This window comes from Panthera leo, chromosome A3, assembly GCF_018350215.1.
Source record: "Panthera leo isolate Ple1 chromosome A3, P.leo_Ple1_pat1.1, whole genome shotgun sequence".
In the NCBI taxonomy this organism is placed as follows: Eukaryota; Metazoa; Chordata; class Mammalia; order Carnivora; family Felidae; genus Panthera; species Panthera leo.
Window position 1 is genome coordinate 95,092,111 of NC_056681.1, and position 17,479 is coordinate 95,109,589.

General features: G+C 41.1%; 1 protein-coding gene across 10 annotated transcripts in view; it reads left to right on the top strand.

Annotated features, from left to right (window-relative positions):
• Nucleotides 1-17,479, top strand: part of CTNNA2 (catenin alpha 2) — a 1,100,619-nt gene that overhangs the window by 381,990 nt on the left and 701,150 nt on the right. For 9 of the 10 annotated variants that reach the window (XR_006200794.1, XM_042932824.1, XM_042932822.1 and 6 more), the window contains one exon: nt 3,187-3,390. Coding sequence is in view for 8 of the 10 variants with exons in the window: in XM_042932824.1 (XP_042788758.1) it covers nt 3,187-3,390 (204 nt within the window). In the remaining 2 variants the exon portion in view is untranslated. Of the gene's footprint in view, nt 1-3,186; nt 3,391-4,556; nt 4,607-17,479 lie in introns of those variants that run through there. The other variant, XM_042932829.1, reaches the window with a different exon arrangement.

Here is a 17,479-nt window from a genome sequence, read left to right on the forward strand (position 1 = left end):
CAGCAGTACATTTTCCTCTGTTCTGCACAGAAACTGTTTCACAGTTGCTCTTACTGAAGAGTTCAAATTTACCTCTGTATATTTCCATCAAATTGGCACTTCTTTATATTTTTAGTACAACATATAATAAAAAATCTGTGATAGAACTGGTATATGATGCTGAAGAGTCTCCTGAAACCTCTAAGCAGAACGAATGATTTTCATTATGTTTTATGTGAATAGGAGTTTCTGCAAAAGAGTTCTTAGAGGGGCACTTGGCTGACTCAGTCGGTTGAGCATCTGACTCTTGATTTCGGCTCAGGTCATGATCCCACGGTCGTTGGATGGAGCCTCACATCAGGCCCTACCCTGAGCCTGGAGCCTGCTTGGGATGTTCCTTGTGTCTTTCTGTCTCTCCTTCTCTCCCTTCTCTCTCTCCCTCTGCCCCTCTTCTCTGCTCATGCACATGTGCTATCTCTCTAAAAGAAAAAAAATTCTTTGAAGATCAATAATCTCTATAAAAGAAAATAGTCTGATTATATCTTCATCAGGTGTTTAGTTAGATTATCAGTACTTAATGCATGTTACATGATAAAATTATCATAAATGCATTAATCAAAAGCAGTAGAAAGAGGGAGTGAAAAAGAGAATTAAAAGGGATGCCCTTGGGAAGAGTCACTGCGGATACAGCTCTGGTAGAGATAACCAGGGTGGCAGGAACACCAATGTTCTCCTTTCAGCCTTCCTTTGGGAATCTCCCATCATGATATACCCTGCAAAGTCATCCACTATACTGAGGCCTCTTCGTGATTTTTTGACACTGCTGGGAGGGTTACTAGTGTACAAGATACAGGGTCTGAGTAGCACTATTCTGAGTTAAGTAAGAAGCATCTTCTTTCTAAGATCTAAGCACAAATGTGAAGCTGGTCTTTAAGCCAAAATCCACTACAGGATAGCTTATCTTCTGTTTGCACAAGCTCGTGCATTTGCCTTCTACACTGAAGAGAGAGCTTTGATCAATGAGTAATTACCTAGGAAATCCAAGATGCCAGGGGACCTCAGACCTTGTCTCTGTCTAGTGGATGCTTCTTTCTTCCAAGTCACCACCTGCTTGCACTCATTCCTCAGGACCTCCTAGCCTTTGTGCTGACAGCATCCTGCTTTATAACAGGAATCAGAGAGTCAGAGCCACTCATGTGTTGAGCACAAATTTCAGCAACTACCTTAGGATACTTTGGAGGGTCAGGGCACACTTTACCAGAGCACATAGTCAAACTTATTTAGTAAAAACTAAGCAATTATTTTATATTTCTTTAGAAGAAAATCACACAAGTGTCTTTCATAGTCTCCACTCTCTTTTTAGCACTAAGCACTCTAGTAGGCAATATGAGTTTTTAAAATTTAACGAACATTTAAGGAATTATGTGATCAAAGGACATAGCAATGAAATGGCAGTCCTGCCATAGGATCCTAGGGTCGTTAGACCATTGACTGCATTACCACCACTCCGGTCCTTGGACCTCTGAGTGTGCATCTCCAGTGAACGTGAGCATACCATTTGCTACAGCAGGTCTTTGCACTCTACTTAATGTTGTTAGAATGATCTTCCTTGTTCTGAGCAGAAAAGGGGTCCCCAGTGGAAACCAACCATTGGGAAAAGTCCGCTTTGCCTCTATTTCATGTTGTTATCACACACTTCATGTCTCTCCACTCCTTTGACTTGCTGAGAATAATATTCTCCAGGTTCTGCTATTTCTCTATCTTTGATCTCCTTTTTTTAAAAGTCTTTTTTAACGTTTTTATTTATATTTTGAGACCGTGTGAGCAGGGGAGGGGCAGAGAGAGAGGGAGACACAGAATCCAAAGCAAGCTCCAGGCTCTGAGTTGTCAGCACAGAGCCCGATGCGGGGATCGAACCCATGAACTGTTAGATCATGACCTGAGCCGAAGTCAGACACTCAACCGACTGAGCCACCCAGGGGCCTCTATGATCTCCTTTATTGACTCCCATCCTTCTGCACCCCCCAGGAATTGGTATTCATTGGGTCTTAATTGGTTTTATTATTCTATTTACATTATTAGTATGTCAGTTACTGCCTTGTGTCCCGATAACCCTAATGATTCCCAGGTCCTCATACAGGTTAATCTGTCTCTTGAATTCTGGATACATATTTCTGTCCACCACTGGATATCCCCACTTAGGTGTTTCCAAGCTCCTCAGACTTAGCAGGGGCAAAGTGAAGCTTAAATTCTCTGCAACACTTTCGTGTAAAGAAGTATCTCTAGGGGTGCCTGGGTGGCTCAGTCGGTTAAGCGGCCAACTTCGGCTCAGGTCATGATCTCACGGTCCATGAGTTCGAGCCCCGCGTCGGGCTCTGTGCTGACAGCTCAGAGCCTGGAGCCTATTACAGATTCTGTATCTCCCTCTCTCTGACCCTCCCCTGTTCATGCTCTGTCTCTCCCTGTCTCAAAAATAAATAACACGTTAAAAAAAAATTAAAAAAAAAAAAAAAAGAAGTATCTCTATTTTCCCCTTAGGTAGGCTCCTTCAGAACATGCTAGTGTCTCTATCATGATGCTGTCAGCTAATTGTGACAAATTCCACATACGTACAATGAAGCTTTTTCTAGGACACTAGTTTTTTATACAAAATATGTTCATCTCTGTTCATCTCTGTACAGTATCTGTCCATTGGATGCTATTTGCCAAGGTTTCACAAGGCTTCCTTTGTTGGGATTCCCCACTTCTCATGAAGTAGATAGAACAGGTACACTAGTCACCACTAATGCATCTTTAAGTTATTGATTACAAATCATGTTCAGCTCTGGGCCTCTAAAATCTTCCCTTAATCCTTCAAAGTGCTACAACAAAATTTGCTTTCCCTGAAGGCTATGCATGTAAAAAAAACAAAAACAAAAAAACAAAAAAACAAACCCGTGTCACAATCTCATTTGAAAACTCTTTGATTGAGGATAGCCTTTTCCAAGAACATGTTCTTGAAACAAGATGTGCTGTTTTCTCCCTGAAGATTAGATTTAGGGGAGAGTCTCTTACAGACAGTTGCTACTTGGTCAAGGCCACCTTGGTGTCTCTCAATGCAACCAGCTACTTCTCTATGGAGAGTCTTGCCTTGGATATTTCTGGTTTAGAAAACAGTGTGCAAAGGCAGTCATCTCTTCTCTAATTCTTTCATGGTGCTGCTTTCAGAATAAGATAATCCTGGACCCCATGACGTTCAGCGAGGCCAGGTTCCGGCCGTCCCTAGAGGAGAGGCTGGAGAGCATCATCAGTGGCGCGGCGCTCATGGCAGACTCGTCCTGCACACGTGATGACCGGCGCGAGAGGATCGTGGCCGAGTGCAACGCCGTCCGGCAGGCGCTCCAGGACCTGCTCAGCGAGTACATGAACAACGTAAGTCCCGGGCTCCGGGGCTCCACGTCTGGTGGGTTTGGGCACCGTCTGGTGGCTTTTAGGAAAGCGTGCATAGCAGGAAGAGGGGACAGGTGTTTTCTGGAGAGAGTCAGGTGAGACTGAAGAACCGCTTAGGGAGGGTAATGCCCTGAGCTCGGCTCAGGATGCACTGTTAGCGGCGAAGAGAGTGGTGGAAGAGACTTGTTGTGAAAACTTTGGCTGTTTACTTGAATGATTTTGTGGTCATTTTGATGGCTGACCCTGGATTGAGGTAAGATGGCAATCGGTAAAAAAAGGATGGTGGATGGAAATGACTGAGGATCGAATGAAGTCCTCCTGTACAAAGGGTGGCTGTAGATACTCATGGTCATCCTTAGGAGGCATTGATAAGCATAATAGATTAGCAAATGTTTATACAGGCTTGGTTTAGGTGGAAAGGTTCCAGTGGCAATGCAACGTGGAGGAAGTATTGATTCATTGTGCAGCTGGAAGTCCTTATGAGAATCAGTCTCTAGGCCTTCAAATGGGTATTAGTGATACCCAGCGATTTTGCAGCACAGGCAGTAGCTGTCCTCTCCTACAGTTGTAAAGTGGGATGGTCGTTACAGACCTGAAAAGTATGCAGAGAAGATGAAATCCATATTCTTAGTTGTGAAAGGCACTGAATTATGTTTGTATTGATTTGCTACCTTCATTCAGCTAAAATTATGTGGGTGGTGCCCACTGCTTACAACCATGAATGATCTGGAGTTTCTCCTGTCCTGGACTCCTAGGTTTGAGAGAATTCAGCACAAAGTGGCAAAATGTAGGTACAGTGAGGTCTGGACATCACATGTTGAAGGAATGCTCTGCATGGTGGTCAAGCAGGGAGCAGGGACACTGAAAATCTGCTCACGGCTCTTGAAGCCCATGCTGGGTCCTGTTGGAGCACCATGAGGCAGCACTGAGACAATGCAGTCAACCCTGGCCTCCCTCCAGCCCAATACTTCTTACTACCTGCCCCCAACCCTGCTGACTTGCAGCCTACGGGTAGAGCCAGGAGTCAGCATTGACAGGAACTGTCTGCTCCTGCCAGACTCCAGAGAGCTTTGACCTAGAAAACAAAAAGATGTAGAATGTCCTACAACCTGAAAACCAAAAATCTGTCTCCTTTCCATCAACCTTCAGATTCTTTGATTTGGGAAGACTTGCCCCTTTCCAGCACACAAAGAATAAGGTATGGATGTCTAATGTGGATGCTTATGAGGATTTCTCCATATGACAATGGATGGCCAATACTTTCTGCGACTTTGGTTTATGGGTGCTACACTGAGTAAAGCTAGAAATATTGACTGCCACTGTCTCCTATGCTGAGTGAATTTTTTGAATAGTGGATTTAACAAGAAAGAATGCTTATAAAAGCTGGGACTCTATGTTTGTTGTTTTTAACAGAATAGCAGTAGGTTACTTAACTTGCGTATGGAATTTGGTTTATAGTAAGGCATACTGGTATTTCTATCCATGAAGAATTATTGCCCAAGAAGAAGTAGAAACAGAGATCACAGTGATGCTTAAGATGTCAATATGAATAATTCAGGGGAAAAAAAAAGTATATTCCTGTGAATAGTAATCACAGAACGGGACTAAACAAGAATTGATTGAGAAGTGACATGCAATTTTCAGGTTGGTGTCTAGAATCCTGTGAATTAGAAGTTTTTTCTTTCAGTGTAAACTCCTATAGATCAGCAGAGCTATGGATTTTTGTATTATATTGACTCTAGGTGCTTGTTTTTCTCTTCACAACCTTGTGATACAGGAATGTTTTGTATTTTGTGTTATGAAAACTTGGTTTCTACTTTGATATGGTTACAGATAATACATGGGCGGGTTTAGTGCTTAAATTTCAATGTGTGCAAATTCTCTTCACTTTGAACCATCAGGATCAAAGCGTTGAACTAAAATACCTCCTATTGACTTTGATGTAAACTGTGTAACTTAACGCTTCTTTGGTGATTTCCAGGTAGAACTGGATGCAGCTGCATCAGCTTTATATATCTCCCCAGTGCTCTCATTTCTACTTTGAAAATACCAATTTATGTTTGGGTATGGCATATAGGACTATAAACCCCACATACACCTCTATGCCTTGACTGGAAAGTCTGTTGTATTTAACAGTAACCAGTAAATTAGTGGTGCCTAGGCTGTTGGTTATAAGACACTTCTTTTTAACGTTTGTGAGCTCTGGGAGTAAATGTATTATCAAATAATCACTCTGCAGATTTTCATCTTAATGAGCTAAACAATATCATTAGGATAAAGTATTTATTACATAGAGAAGAAAAGATTTAAAAATGGGCATAACTGAGACTTGAGGATTCTAAAAATGTCCTGATCTTTCACTGATGAACATTCAACTTGTGAAGCTCACCTGTAGGCAAAGCTGTTCTAGAATCTCGGAAATGCCGAGCCATATCCAGTGCAGGGAGATGGAGACTGGGAGGGAGAGCTGTGTACTAAGTGATTAGGGGAAGGTGTCTGCATGGGCCATGTGCCATGGGTTCCATGGAGCTCAGGAGCTAGCATTGTGCGTTAGCTATTTTCACAAAGGTATATACAAACTGGTGTGTGTGTGTGTGTGTGTGTATGATTTGAAGATGTAACAAAAATCAGGCACTTCAGAGAAACTGGTAAGAGAAAAAAGCACTGGGTAAACAGATGCGTGTGGCAAAAATTATGGTCACAGAGTATGGCTGTGATAGAAAATAAAATCCGTGCGTCACCTTGTTTTGTCAAGTTGGTGATGTAAGCCCAAATGAGAAGGTTCTTTAAAGAATCCTCCCTTAAATAGAACATATTTGTCCATATTTGAAGACTGATAATGACTCTTTCTCCAAAAGATGTGTGGCCTTTGGATGAGTGCCATCAGAGTGGTGCTTGGAGTATTATGCTGAGTATTATAAATAGTGCCAAATTATAATGAAGACATAAACTTTTCTCTGTAACTTACAATTTTAGACAGTTTTTTTTTTCCTGTGGCAGTAAATTTTTTTCATTAAAAAATCTTAAAAGTGGTCCTAAGATAGGCAACAATTAGACATGGTATTTTATTGATAAGGATTTTATGGTGGGTTCAAATATTATGTCCATTCAACAAATGTGTTTTGGCTACTTTGGGCCAGGCGCTGTTCTAAGTTCCTGGCTTATAGAAGGGAACAAAATAGACAAAATTCTCTGTTCTCTACCCTCTAGTTGGGGGAGACAATAATTTGCACCAAGGCCCTCTCAGATGATGACAAGTGACACAGGAGAATGTAAAACAGGGAGACAGAGAGCATGGGGTGTGGCTGTAAATAAGGATGGCCTGGAAAGTATTCATTGAGCAGATACTTTTGTTCGAAGACCTTCTGGAGGTGAGGGAGCAAAGAGCACTTGAGGTGAAAGTAACAGCAAGATTAAGCACCTTGGGAGCAGGTGCCAAGGAACCTTCATGGGCCCACGATCATGGCTGTTAGGAATGAGTGGGGCCAGCAGAAAGCGGTTCTGCAAGGTTACGATGTGTCTGACTACCCAGGGCTTGTGCTGCGTTCCATGGAATTTGACTTTCACTTTAATGGAATGGGAGTTCATTTGGAGAGTGTTGGGAAGAAATGTGTCTGTTTTATGAACACAAGATGGACATCCATCCGTGTGAATGGCAGTTGTGGCTCTAACAGCCACCCTGTGTGGTATCTTTAGTTGGTATGTTCATCTGGCTTTGCTTGCACAGAAAATTCCGATTTTCTCAGGTGTAACCATTTGTAAAGAGCTCACTTTGCAATGCCTGGATACTTTGCTAGACAGATCCCATTTGGAAAGGGAGTGAAGTAGAAAAATTTTGTTTCAAAGTTGTATCACCAAAAATATCCAACTACTCACATTCTTATAAAAGACTAGCAAAGTATAGTAGTCTCACTACTAAACCTAAGTGCGGAACAATAGAGAGATGTGTTAAACCATTACTTATTTGTGCACCATTTGCTGGTAGGTTTCGGTGAGAATATGTGATAATCATATGTGCCTGGACTTTGTGTATTGTGGTGCTGTGTGGTCTGGTTCAGTTTGACATGCATGGACACTCTGTGTTGCTCTAAATTGTTTTTAAGACTAATGCCGAACTATCATTTTTTCAAACCACCAAAGTTTAATTGCACAATGATGGCAGAGAATCAGGTGGCATAAAGTAATGACTTGTCTCTGCTGTGTTAAAATGTGTCAGGTTATTTTTTAATTGTATTTTTATAAGTAGTTAAAATGATATATTTTTACAAAATACTTGAATCCAACTTTTTTCAAACCTCCCAAGTACCTAAGTGGATCCCTGGGGATAATTTGTAAACCACTAATGTAATGCACATGTTAAAAGCTGATGTGGGAGTGTATATACGTATTACAAGTGTCTGAAGAATCATTGTCTTAGCCTTTGTCAAAGAGTGGAATTTATTGTAAAGAGGGTTCCCAGTGGGTCCAGTTTGTGAGGGATGAAGTCTGAAATGAGGTCTGAAAAGTTCATGCTCCACCCAAACTAGGTCCTATACCATACCAAGGCTCCAGAATTCAAAAGTATATTAGTAACACGTGAAGTGATATCCAGAGTGGAGGGAACTCTGAAAATAGTGAGCTTGTATCCTGTTTTGTTGTCGTTTGTTTTCTAATGATGCAGATGCAAGAGAAATGTATGTTTATTGTAGATGATAAAAAAGAAAAAAAAATATTTAAGCTATCACCCCTAAATATAATCATTGTGAGCAATTTTGCATATGTCTTTCCAATGTTTTTAAACTTCAGTAGTGACACATTTGTACACACATGGAGAAACACATAGGCATATTATACCTTGAGTTAAAAAAAAATAGAGTCATTGTGTATGGTATTTTGTAATCTATTTTCTTAATGTTTTGTGAATATGTTACCAAAGCAGTAAACATTCTCTAACCTTAGGTTTACTGGCTGCTTAGCATTTTATTATATAAATATGTAATAATTCATTGTGAAGCAATTCGTTCTGACAGTATGTCTTATAGAAGAGTGTTGGGAAAGAGAAGTAGGGAAGCCTTTTCATGCTGGCAGCATAGAATATTGCTCTAGACCTAAAGTACAACCGAGGAAACAGTGAGACAGTGAGGTGGCACAGCTTTACAGTTTAGGTGCTTTAAAGGGATCGCTGAGAATTTCATACAGTGAAACTTTGGTATGTGAAGACATTTTAAATGCCTTTGAGGTTTTACTTAAACTTCTCATAGGTGTATTTTTTTTTTCTTTATTGTGTTGGTTTTTCTGTATAACCTTGCTTTTCATTTATCAGAGTTTCCCTAAGTTGGCTATAGATAGTACTGCAGAGAGGGGTCTAGGACAACCAGCGGGCAAGTTCAGTAGTTGGATTTGATCTAGGGTCTCAGAGAAGGCCTTGAAAGCTTCTAAAAGGAGTGCCATCAGAAAGATAACTTTGTCACAGAAATTCTTGTGCTGCCAAATATCTCTCCGGTGGGGAGATAGAAGAAAGGCTGAGTAGCTGTCATCACTTAATAAGGCTAGTTGCTAATTACACATATAAACTGCTTCAGTTTTATGTAGGCCTTCTCATTTCTGTCCTATCAGTTACTATGTAGAAGAGGGGGTGGAATTCACAGATGCCAGTTCAGCTGATGACAAGTGTCTCTACCAAAAGATTTGGCTTAATATAAAATAGAAAGTAATGTTTGAAAATGCTCGTGGGCCCTTTTTGACCCGGTGTTGCCCGTACTTGCCTATAAAAGGCCTCTGTTTTAAGAGGAAATTTAGAGCTGTCTTAATGGGACTGGAAGTTCCATTCAAGGGAAGGATTTCCAATATCCTAATTTGATGTCTATGGAGAGAAGCTTTTCCTTGTCTTCTCCTTATTTTCATTTTTTCTTCTCTCTCTCTTTATACTCTGTGCCTTCAAATGTGCTCAGTGCTCTCATCTCCATGAATTTTGAGCTTCAGATTCATCTGTGCAATTATGCTTCTTGTATAAAACTTTTACTCTATGAAGAGATAATTTTTAAATTGCTTTTTAGTTGGTATTCCCTGCTCAGACATTGAAAAAGTACAATTAGTTTACCAAATCCTTTTCCTAAGGTCTAAACCTGTTCTTTGAATCTACTCTTCTAAGAAATACGGTTGGGAAGAGAAGTCTTTTGGATAGCACATGAGACTTCATCTTTGAATTACACTGCACTCCCATTTGCCTCCATTTTTAGGAAGTTTTCAGTGTGACTTCTGGAGGTACGCTGGCACTTGTCCAGAGTAACACATTATTTTAAAATATTCTTAGCATATTCTTTTTCTTTAAAAAAAATAAGCTTATTTATTTTGAGAAGAGGGTGCATGAGCAGGGGAGAGGCAGAGAGAGAGAGAGAGAGAGAGAGAGAGAGAGAGAGAGAGAATCCCAAGCAGACTTCACACCATCAGCACAGAGTGCCATGTGGGACTCGATCTTGCGAATCGTGAGATCAAGACTTGAGCTGAAACCAAGAGTTGGACACTTAACCGACTGAGCCACCCCAGTGCCCCTCAGATTATGTTTCTAATGGTGTTCAACTGAGTTTGCTGCAGTGGGATTTCAGAAGGCCAAGGGAATGTTAAGGAGAGGTATGCAGAGGTATGCAGAGAAGCACTGGCTCAGGCTTTGGTGATAGGAGAATGTCCAGCCGTGTTGGGGAAACATATTCCCAGGGGTAGTAATGAGGGTGAGGGAAATCGTGCCATGATCAGATGTGCCACAGAGTGCTAGAGTGCTCTGAGTGGCTCCAGGAAGAGATGGAGACTGGCAGGTGGTTGGTTAGCACAGAACACCGGTATGGGTAACATCTAGTCCTCATGGGAGCGTGCCAGGTCTCCTTGGTCTTAATGCACAGTATGGGGCAGTTATCCTGGTAGGGGTGTTAAGCCCTTTGAAAAGTATATTGTGCTGTATACATGTTCGCTGTTACCTATTATCAGCTCATTACATGCAATTGAATGACTTACAGGATCCCAGAACAGATAGGTCTGACTAGATTTGTTTCCTTTGGATCATCAAGGTCAGTTCTTAATGCAATCTCACATGCCATCTCTTGGCCAGGAAAGGTCCTTCTTACATGAAACTCTACCATGTTTCCCACTATGGATAGTTTAGCAGAGTTTACAAGCCTGTGCTTTGTAATGACCTATACACCCAGGTTCAAATCTTTGTATTGTCCTTCGTATCTGACACGAACTTGGGCAAAGTGGATAGACTCTGAGCCTCAACTTTTTCAGCTATAAAGTGGGTAATAGAATTTACCTTTGGGAACATTCAGAGATCAGATGAGGCAGTGACAGCCAGAGAGTAAAGTGTGAAAGTCATGTTTACTTCCATTTTCTTCCCCAATGCTCTTCTGTCCCTGTTTTGTTAACCTCAAATAAAAACTCTATTCTGTAAAATTCATGGAGGGCTTTTTGGAGATAATGAGTGTAATAGATAAGGGAAAGCATCATTGGATGTGTCTGGATGGGGGCTGAGCTGCCAGAAATGTACCTGGCTGTGTGGCCGTGTTTAGGGCAATACTGTGGGCAACACTACTGACAAAGCGTGGAAGCAAAGGAGACTCCTTTTAAATGGGCTTTTTGAGACCTTGGAGAAAAATGACTAAGCTGGCAGTCCTGAGAAATCAGAGAGTAAACAACAGGAGGGCCAGGCCTCTGAGCTGTAAGAGGTTGGAGAGGCTGGATGCAGTACAGCTTTGTCTGAGTTAGTAGATGACATGCCTGCCTTTTCCTGGTCCTTTAGGCTTCCAAGAGAAAAAGACCAGGGTTCTCCCTTGAACATGGGAATATCTCTAGTCCCTGTAGATCAGGGAGACAGACTAAAATTCTAAGGGTATAAGCCTGGGAAAAATTACTGGTATATCCTACACATACAGCCTTCTTCCTTAGCTCTAAAATATGATTCTGTGATTCTTGGGTCTTAGGATTAGAATTTGGATTAGTGGTTAGAGGTTGGAAGTTTTTGTTAGTGTTTTCATGGAACCTTCAAAATTTACTTGAAAAGGTTCAAAGTGGTCACCCATAGCATAAATTTCAGAAGCTTGACCAATACTATGGCAGGCTGAGGGATCTATGTAGGGCATTTACTTATACTGGGAGCTCCTAAAAGTTGGCTGGGATCCATCAATAAACTTAGTGGGATGTACTTGATAAGCAAAGATGAGGCCCACTGGCTGACGGTCTCTTGAGAGTAGGAAGATTTTGGAAAAGCAGTTTGCCTTGTTTTCAAAATGAAGTTCCCAGTATTGGTTCTATAATGAGTTAAGTCTGAGCAATAAAGGTCACGACAGCTCTAGATGCTTAATGTTGACTTCTCTTTGGAGGAAAAGAGGTGCTAAGCAATCTCAATCAATCAATCTCTCTTTCTCTCTCTCTCATTCCCTCTCTCTTCCCCTTTTCCATCTCTCATTTTTCCTTCCCTCCTTTTCTTCCTTCTACCTGGTAGAATTTTTTTAATGTTCTTTTTAATGCAAGGATGGACTCACAGGAATGTAATAAATGGCAAGAAAACAAACTAGAGACAGGTCTGCATATTCCTTCTGGCCTAGACTTGGGCTTTAAATGGGACAGTATGTAAAGAACAGGTGACAAAATCTAGGGCCCCACTGGATAACCAGATTAAGGATCACAGTATAAAGCCTGGATTCTCAGATGGTGACACTATTTGGGCATGGTGGAAGAAGAGAAAACTTACCTACAGAGAGAAGCAATGGAAATGCATGCTGTCTTGGTCTTTAAAGATCATCGTAAAAAAAGCAAAACAAACCCCTTTTCATGCCACCAAGAATTTATAACCACAATCTCCCCATCACTCAGTTTTGGGGTCAGCACATGTTCTAGGGTGACATAAAATGTATCCAAAATTTCACTTAAAGACATCCTGAATGTTGGGCTGCCAGGTACCTGGCAGAAGAAAATACCAATCCTCTCTAGAGGAACACATTTTAAACCCAAGCCTCAAAGAATTTCTACAGATAAAGTTACAAGGAGTGGAAGTTGAGATTCCAGAATCTCTAAACACAAAATGACACAAGCCATCCTGAATGAGAGTTGGCTAAAACAACCAATTATAGATCAGACCTACAAGGGCTGAAGGTTGGCAGTTAATAGATACAGAGTGTAAACTGTCTCTAAAGAAATGGAAGACGGTGTTGGAAATGTGATGAAGGAACCAGAGACGGTCAAAATTGATTGGGAATCTTAGAAGGCAGGGCTGGGAGTTGCGTGGTAGGGGAACATGGGTTTACTTGAAGGGGTGGGACCGGAAGGTCCTGGCTGCCACAAGCCCGCAATAATAGAGAAAGAAGAGATAGGGTAATTGGGGGTGTCTGGAGCAGTGCTGGCAGTAACCTCTTGAGTAAAAGCTGTTTATCTCTTGTCGCAACTCTGTGCTTGGGTCTCGGTCACATTATCCACAGTGGACTTTAGAAGGAACAGAAAAGGTCAAATCACAAAGAAAAATGACTAAATGAAACAGGAGATGAAAATCAAAATCTTCCTTAACAGCAAAATTAAGTCCCATACTTAAAATTCTAGCTAGTTTCTTTCTCCTTATCAAATAGATCCCTCTACTGAGTCCTTGAAAGTTGGTTCTGAATCATACAAGGTCAATCAATATGATGAGGAAGAGCAAGTAATGTTATGAGACAGTAAGGGCCTGTCTTTGATTTAGTCAATGAGCAGAGATTCTTGACAGAGTTGACTGCTGAGTCCTCAGATTTGGCCATCCCAGTTGAGACAGCCGGACAGCACAATCCGTCAATTGATCTTCTTGGGAGAGCCTTTCTGGTGTTTCGGGGAAGATCTCAAAGCTGTCAGGGAAATCAGCAGGCTGTACATCACCACCAGAACCATGAGGCTGGATAAACTTTTCCTTTGTGTTCTCAAAGAATATGGGAAACCCATAACCCTGGATTTCTTGTTCCTGGATGGGCTGTTCCAAAGATAAGCTCACAAGGGCCTCTTTTCTTGGGTCTAATCCTGCCTGGAACCCATCCTGAAAAGTTTCTTTTGATTCATTTAGGAAATTGTTACACTGGGAGAACTAAGTGTTTCACTGCTGCCTCTGTAACTTTGCACTTAGCATCCTTCTGACTGGAATGTTCTTTCTCAAACTTCATACGGCTGGCTCTTAATATCATTAGTGTGTTTGTGTGAGAGGACCTGCCAGCCTATAGAATTACAGCTTCGCTTTGTGTTGTTATTGTCTGGTCCTCCACTGGATTTTAGGCTCCCATGAGGGGAATGTTGTTTTGTTCACAGTCTCTAGGATCTAGAGTGTCTAGCCTGCTAAAAATTTTTGAATTGAATAAAATAATTATCTTGCATTCTCTAATAATAATCATGAGGAGGGGGACGCCTGGGTGGTTCAGTCACTTAAGTGTCCGACTTCGGCTCAGGTCATGATCTCACAGTTCGTGGGTTCGAGCCCCGCGTCAGGCTCTGTGCTGACAGCTCAGAGCCTGGAGCCTGCTTCAGATTCTGTGTCTCCCTCTCTCTCTGCCCCTCCCCTGCTCATGCTCTGTCTCTGTCTCAAAAATAAATAAACATTAAAAATAATAATAATGAGGAGAAGGAAGAAGGAAGGAAGGAGAGAGAAGGAACAAGAACAGTAGCAACATAACCCATATGTTTTGAGTCCATTGAGTCCAGTGTTTTGGAGCAAAATGGTTTATGTTTTCTGTCTGCTCTACTACCTAGACCAAACTACAAATAAATTACCTAAAGTTAACTATACTTGCCTTCTTCATGGCTTATTTTGAAGTGCCCAGATATTGCCCTATAGTTAAAACTATATGTAAAGCCCTGGCAGGGGCCCAAATGATCCTAGTAACTATAAGTGGAGAAAAAAAAATGACACAAAATGTGCCACTTGTTTGCTTTTTAGTTCAAAGAGTCCCACCAAGCAACTTATTCTTAATTCTGCCATTTTAAGTATTTCTCTAGACTGAGCTGTTTGGGCATGAGTCCCTGAGGGAGGTATGTGAGGGGCTGGGAGGAGCTGGGCCATTTTTAGTTGTAGAGAATTCCACAGGCTGGGCTGGGGACTTTGGAAAATACTTAACTCGTGACTTCCTGAAAGGCATAAAAGCATTTGTGTATATGTATCCAAGAGATAAGTCAACATAAGGAAAGGGTCACAATTCAGCTGTTGGACTTCAGAAAGCGTCTCCAGAGGCCCAGCCCCAGCCTGTGGTATCAGTTTCCTAAAGAGGGATTAATACTCTCTAACTTTAGCAAGTACCCCGAGTGATTTCTATGAGCAGGTGACTTAGGAAACCCCTGATGTATAAGTCAGTGGATCACATCAGGAGTTGATTTAATATAGCGTGGGCTTAAAATGGGTTTTCTTTTTTGTGAATGGAGACAAATACTTTTGTAAGAAAGCATCAAATGAATATCACCTGGGAAGTCTGATTGAGCTACATTTCATCTCAGCCTGGACATTTAGGATTTCAGAAGAGACTTGTGAACCTGGATAGCTAATCCCTTCTTTGAATTCCTTAGAATTAGACAAGCAAAGCGGAACCAGTAATTCACCTGTGAGCTATTAAATTGAAGGGCAGCTGTTTTTTTTCTTTTTTTCTTCAAAGCTCACCTCTCTCAAATGCACTTCTTCCTACACATCTACTCCCCCATTTGTAAAAAGACAGTTTATCATCCTTGGAAAGACTCTGCTCTCAATATGTGCCAGAACTAAAATACCCAGTCTCACAGATGATTCAAAATCCTTTTTCTTAACAGCTTAATTGCTGATTTCAGTTTCTCCTAACTCTGCAGGTTTGGCTGCAGCTGACAGATTTATAGCATCAACCCAAGGCTTTGCCTTTGCCAGTTGATACCTTGAATTGAACTTTGGTTTCAGGTTCTTTAGGTGACTATTCTAGGGTGCAGTTTCTGACAGGAAATAGTGTTTCACCTGACTGCCCTTGGGATTCTTAAATCTTTTTTGTGTATCAGAACCACATAGGGAAAAACATATATGCTAGGGCCCAACCAGACCAACTGTCCCAGGGGATTCTCATGCCTCCAGACCTGTACCAACCTTGAACTAGGCCAGCATTGGGGAATCACCCAATTTAACATCATTAGACTCAAAGACAGGTACCATAATTTTTCTTTTCCTCATTTTTCTCAGTAATGTTTTCAAAGTTATATTTATTATTATTTATCTTCACCCTCCAAATCACCACTCCCCCCACCCCCCCAACCCTCTGTCATGGAACCAGTGAACACCTCTGCAGGCAGGTATTTGCATTACTTTCCTGTTTTCCTCCTGAGGTTCTTCAAGAGCACAAGACTGGCACGTTATGTAAATTTCATCTCAGCAGGGAGAAAAAAGACAACATTGGCTCTTGTATTATCATTCTGCACACTTAGGGGTTACAGGGAATCCCTTAAGTGGCCTGCAGTCTGGTGACTAATTTCACACTTTTGATCCCTGCCAAAAAAAAGATGAAAATACTTTGAGAGAGGTGTTTTTCTCTGTTTTCATGAAACATTTAGAAATAAAATTCTCTAAACATCTTATCATAGATAATGCCTCTTTTATCACCATTGGCCTGATTTTATGCTTCTTATCTCTTGTGTTTGCTCCCTTTCCTTCATCTGTTAGTTTTCCTTCCACCATTTGTAAAACCTATGAAACCATATCTCTTCTTTTTTATAAAATTTTTTATTTTCCTAAAGGCCTTGTTGCCTCATTTCAGGCTATTTAGAGGAAAACAAGCAGCAAGATATTTGCAAAAAAAAAAAAAAAAAAAAAAAAAAATCAAGTGGTTAAGGACATTTTCTAAGTAACACAAACAGAACTGAAATTGGAATTCAAGTCTTCTGGTTTCTTCATTGCCTCTCTGATTCTTTCCCTTGCCTCATGATTTATATTTTAATGGACTTAGATATAACTTTGGATTTTTAATACTCTTTTTTTCTCCATTTGAAACCCTAAACCATGTGTTATGTTTTCCCTAATATTCCTTTAGATCTCTCAGTGTTAGTCATATGGTACACAATGGACAAGTCTTTCTTTTGTAGGCATCTATAGATCCTAGCAAAACTCTGTCAAAATCCCAAATAGAAAGCAGACAACAGCAGCCTTCTGGGACAGCCACTAGAATTAGTCTTAGAGGGGCAAAAAGGACCTTTGTTGGTGGAAGTAGGTGTTAATGGAGCAATTAAATCTGACCTTTATTTTTTTACCCCAACAGTGCAGACTCTGCTGGCTTCAGTCTCTAGTTGGAGGGTGTAGACCTTTTAGGAAACAACAGTAGAGACAATAACTGTAACAGCCAGCCTTGGTGCGTCAGCTTTCTCATAATTGCCCAGGGGTTCAGTGTAGTGCCTCTGCTTGCACCTAGCCATGTCTGTCCAAACACCTGCCTTTACCCTTTCCTGAAAACAAACCTTTGCCCGCAGCCTAGATGAGGAGAGAGGATCTGGAGGTCTAACTGCTTTTTAAATGAAATTTCAAATAGTCATCTTGTTATTAACCTTCCCCTTCCCCTCCCTTTCCTCCAAAAGAAGCTGATGCCTCAAATGTGTGCATCTTTGAGGGCTTTACAGTGTGAACTGGGTCCCCATTGCTGGCTTAGGATTCTGCTTTCTCAGATCTACTAAATGAGTCAGGACACCTCTGTCTGACATCAAAATATTGCCATGCTGTTTTCTCCTATTTTCTTTGTCGTTAAGGATTAACGCCTTTAAAAGAAAACTGTTTTATGGTCATTTTAATGGAGTTTCAGAAAAGAGCAGTTATAAATCAGTGGGTTAAAACTGCCATCTTCAGCCATACCTTTTAGGGAAGATTATAGGTTCCTTCCATATCTGTGTCCAGGGTCCATGTCATTTTACACCCTAACTTGACTGAGGAGACAAAGAGAGCTGGGCCAATCAAAGCATTTTCAAAGTGAGCTGAGAGTTTTAGATAAAAGTAGAAGGGAAACTTAGTGTCCTGGAATAAAGCTTCAAATGGGAGGACCTGTTTGATCTGGGTACTCTGTCGTATTTCTGTGTCCATGCTATTCCTAACCAAAGCATAATAGATATT